Genomic DNA, 3,213 nt, shown 5'->3' on the forward strand with positions numbered 1-3,213 from the left:
AAAATTCACTTAACAAAAATAAAAAAACAAATTATATTTATATTTCAACTTAAATTTTTTAATGAGTCCTTTTTTTTTAATTTATTTTGTAATAAGAAATATTTTAATTATGTATACACATTTTTAAAGATTAAAAAGATAAAGCTTTGTTTAAACATATTGTTAAAAAGATTGTTCATTTTTTTAAGCAAGTTCATCTATTTTCTCAATTTCTTTTTAAATCACGAAATCCTTTTTTACCATCATATTACTTAAATAAATTTAATTTTATTCATTATTAATAGACTATATTTAAAAATAAATTAAATAATTAAATATTAAATTTATACATCTATTTTTGTCAATGAAACTGAATTATTTTAAATAAAATCTTTATTTAAATCGTTAAATGATTTTTATTTTAATATAAAAGAACTTTTTATGTATGTATAGATATTTATTATATATAAAATAACTATAATACATATTTTATTTTTTATTTTTTTTGTTACTTTTCGAAACTGCGTGTTCTAATAGAATTTCCTTTAATAAAATTATTTGAATATTTATATATATTAATATAGTTCTATTATTTTTATTAATCTGGTTTTTCTAAATTATATAGTTTTAAAAGCTATTTTTCATAATTCATTTTATTCTCTTTTATATTAGGGTTGTATTTTGAAAAAATATTATCAAAAATTTATTTTAAATCCTATTCTTATTATTATTCTTTCTATTTTTCTTTTTATTTCTCTTTCTCTTTCTCTTTTTTAGGTTGCAAATTTTACTTTAATTAAATTTTTGGTAATTTTACAGACTTTTCTTTTCTTTCTATTCTTATTTTTTTAATTTTTTTTATCTTTATAAAATCCGTTTTAAAATTCTTTAAATTCTAATCTATTTTTTAAATTTATTGCCATATTTTTTTTTTGCTTTTTTTTTTTTTAGTAATAAAAATATATAAGTTAATACCTTTTTTTATTTTTTTATTTTTTTTTAATTTAAATAATTTTTTTTTTTAAATAAATAAAATATTTTTCATATATATTTATATTATTTAAATAAATTAAGTTTTTTTTAAAGATTATCTTCATGCACTTCTTTAAAGTATTTAAGATACTATTATTTTATTTATTCGGGGGGTGTTTTAGCCTAAATATTGTTCCCAAAATTATTAATTTATATATGGAATTCCCAAAACAAATTCCCTTCTAAATTAAAGCATTTGAATATATTTTCTTACTAATTAAAAAAGGTAAATCTTATATTTTTTTATAAAATAATTATTTATATTAATCCTACATTAAATCATAATAAATAATTTCATTATTTAATTTAATAATTTAAACTTCTGAAAAAAAAGTATTCTCAAAATAATTTTTTAATTCAATAAAACTAACTTCTTAACTATTAATTTCTAATCTTATATAAAAATTTCTATTTGAACATACAAGACAATATAAATTCGGTTTCTATTTTATAAAAATATTATATTATTATTTTTTTATATACCTATTATTCAGTAACTTATATTTTTTCATTAATATTTTCAACTAGATATTCTTTGAAAGTTCCAGCATCATTAATATTTTTTCCCTCAATGATTTTTATAGCCTCATTAACTTAAATAGCTGCAACAATAGCATTACTAGACGCTTTTTTTTTAAAAAAAAAAAGTAATATAAAAAGTATATATAAACAGATTCTTTCCATTTTTTTTTTTTTTATAAAAAAAAAAAAAAGAATACCTATAGCATCTATAATATTCCCTGCCATTTATTTAATTTTATGCTCAGACATAAACACCAGTTTATTTTTTAGATCCGAGACATTTCTAAAATTAAAAGTTCTCAAATTAGTAATAGCGGATACAAATTTTAAAGCTAGTAAATCATCTTTATCAAATTCAATGATTTTATTTCTTTCACAAAGCTTTTAAAAAGCCTGTATAAAAATCTAACAATATTCCTAAATAGAGAATATTTATTCATCTTCAAGTAAATGTTTATTCATTTTTTCATCTATATTATTAATTTTCAAACCCTCCTCAAAACTTATAGGAAATCTGCTTTGATCATTAGAATTTCTAATATCCTCATCGAAAATTTTATTAAAAAGTTGAATTCCTTTCTAATAATAATCCTTAACTGACTAAAACCCCAAAGGAAATAAATCCTTTATATAATTTTCTAATTAATTTTCCTTATCTTATGGTCCAAAAATCAAATTGTATATATTTTTAGCCCATACGATACAATGTATAGGTTCTACAGGTCTACTTCTTATAGTACAAACATTAAAAACAACCTCCTTTGTTTCCGGTTTACAATTTCTACATTCATAAATACCTTTAAGTCTAGTTTAGACATTACCTATTTATTATATAAAAATATATTTAAATAATTAAAACAAAAGAAATGAGTATACAATATAACATTTTTTAAAATAAGTTAACCTGAAAATCCCGATGTACCAGCTTCTAATAAAGGAATATTGTTAATAATACATTTTTTTCCTATATGTCTTCTTGCGGCTTAATTATCAAATGCACAAAAAGCTAAATCGAATTTTTAATAAAAAATATCATTAAATTTCTGATCAAAAATATTACCCAAAATAGCCTCTATATTTAATATTTAAGGTTCTATTTATAATACACCATTCTTAGCACATATGCTTTTTCCCATGCCCACGTGTCTTTTTCGGAAATAAAATTGTCTATTTAAATTTGTTAATTCAATAATGTCTAAATCTATTATAGTGAAATTTCTAAATCCTGATTTTGATAAATTCTTTATTATTTCACAACCGACACCACCTGCGCCACCTATTAATACTTTTGCTTGGATTATTTTATTGTATAATTCAGGTGTATATATAAGTTTTAAGTGACGATCGGATCGATTTGTTGAATTTTCTTATTGAATATTTTATAAGGGTTTTATGATTTCTAATTCCATTTATTAATTTTCTTTTTATTTATTGTTAATATTATTTATATAAAGTAAATTGATTTATTTTACTAAAATATTTATATATATATATCATTTTTTTACTATATGATTGTAAAAAATATGTTTATAATAAACTATTTTTAATACAATTAAATTTTAATATTACAAATAATTTACTTTCATATTAATAATATTAAAAAATTTAATAATATAATAAGAGAATTTTATTTTTTAAGTATTAAAGAAAAAAGTTTATTTAAAAATCAGAAAATAATAA

At 18.1% G+C, this 3,213-nt stretch overlaps 1 protein-coding gene across 1 annotated transcript in view, besides 4 other annotated features; it reads right to left on the reverse strand. All coding sequences in view use genetic code 6, as the record gives it.

The window, feature by feature from the left end:
• Nucleotides 1–2,942, reverse strand: part of IMG5_005330 (ubiquitin-like modifier activating enzyme 2, putative) — a gene marked incomplete at both ends in the record, with an annotated part of 3,046 nt that extends 104 nt beyond the window's left edge. The window contains 6 exons of the mRNA XM_004039895.1: nucleotides 1–8; nucleotides 464–522; nucleotides 1,495–1,637; nucleotides 1,731–2,354; nucleotides 2,438–2,539; nucleotides 2,594–2,942. The exon at nucleotides 1–8 is cut by the window's left edge and continues 104 nt beyond it. Of these exons, the coding sequence (XP_004039943.1) occupies nucleotides 1–8; nucleotides 464–522; nucleotides 1,495–1,637; nucleotides 1,731–2,354; nucleotides 2,438–2,539; nucleotides 2,594–2,942 (1,285 nt within the window). The remainder of the gene's footprint in view (nucleotides 9–463; nucleotides 523–1,494; nucleotides 1,638–1,730; nucleotides 2,355–2,437; nucleotides 2,540–2,593) is intronic.
• Nucleotides 698–750: a microsatellite.
• Nucleotides 972–1,012: a microsatellite.
• Nucleotides 973–1,021: a microsatellite.
• Nucleotides 975–1,008: a microsatellite.
• Nucleotides 2,943–3,213: the final 271 nt, after the last annotated feature.

The sequence above is a fragment of the Ichthyophthirius multifiliis genome (assembly GCF_000220395.1).
Source record: "Ichthyophthirius multifiliis unplaced genomic scaffold scaff_1120509249450, whole genome shotgun sequence".
NCBI classification, from domain to species: domain Eukaryota; phylum Ciliophora; class Oligohymenophorea; order Hymenostomatida; genus Ichthyophthirius; species Ichthyophthirius multifiliis.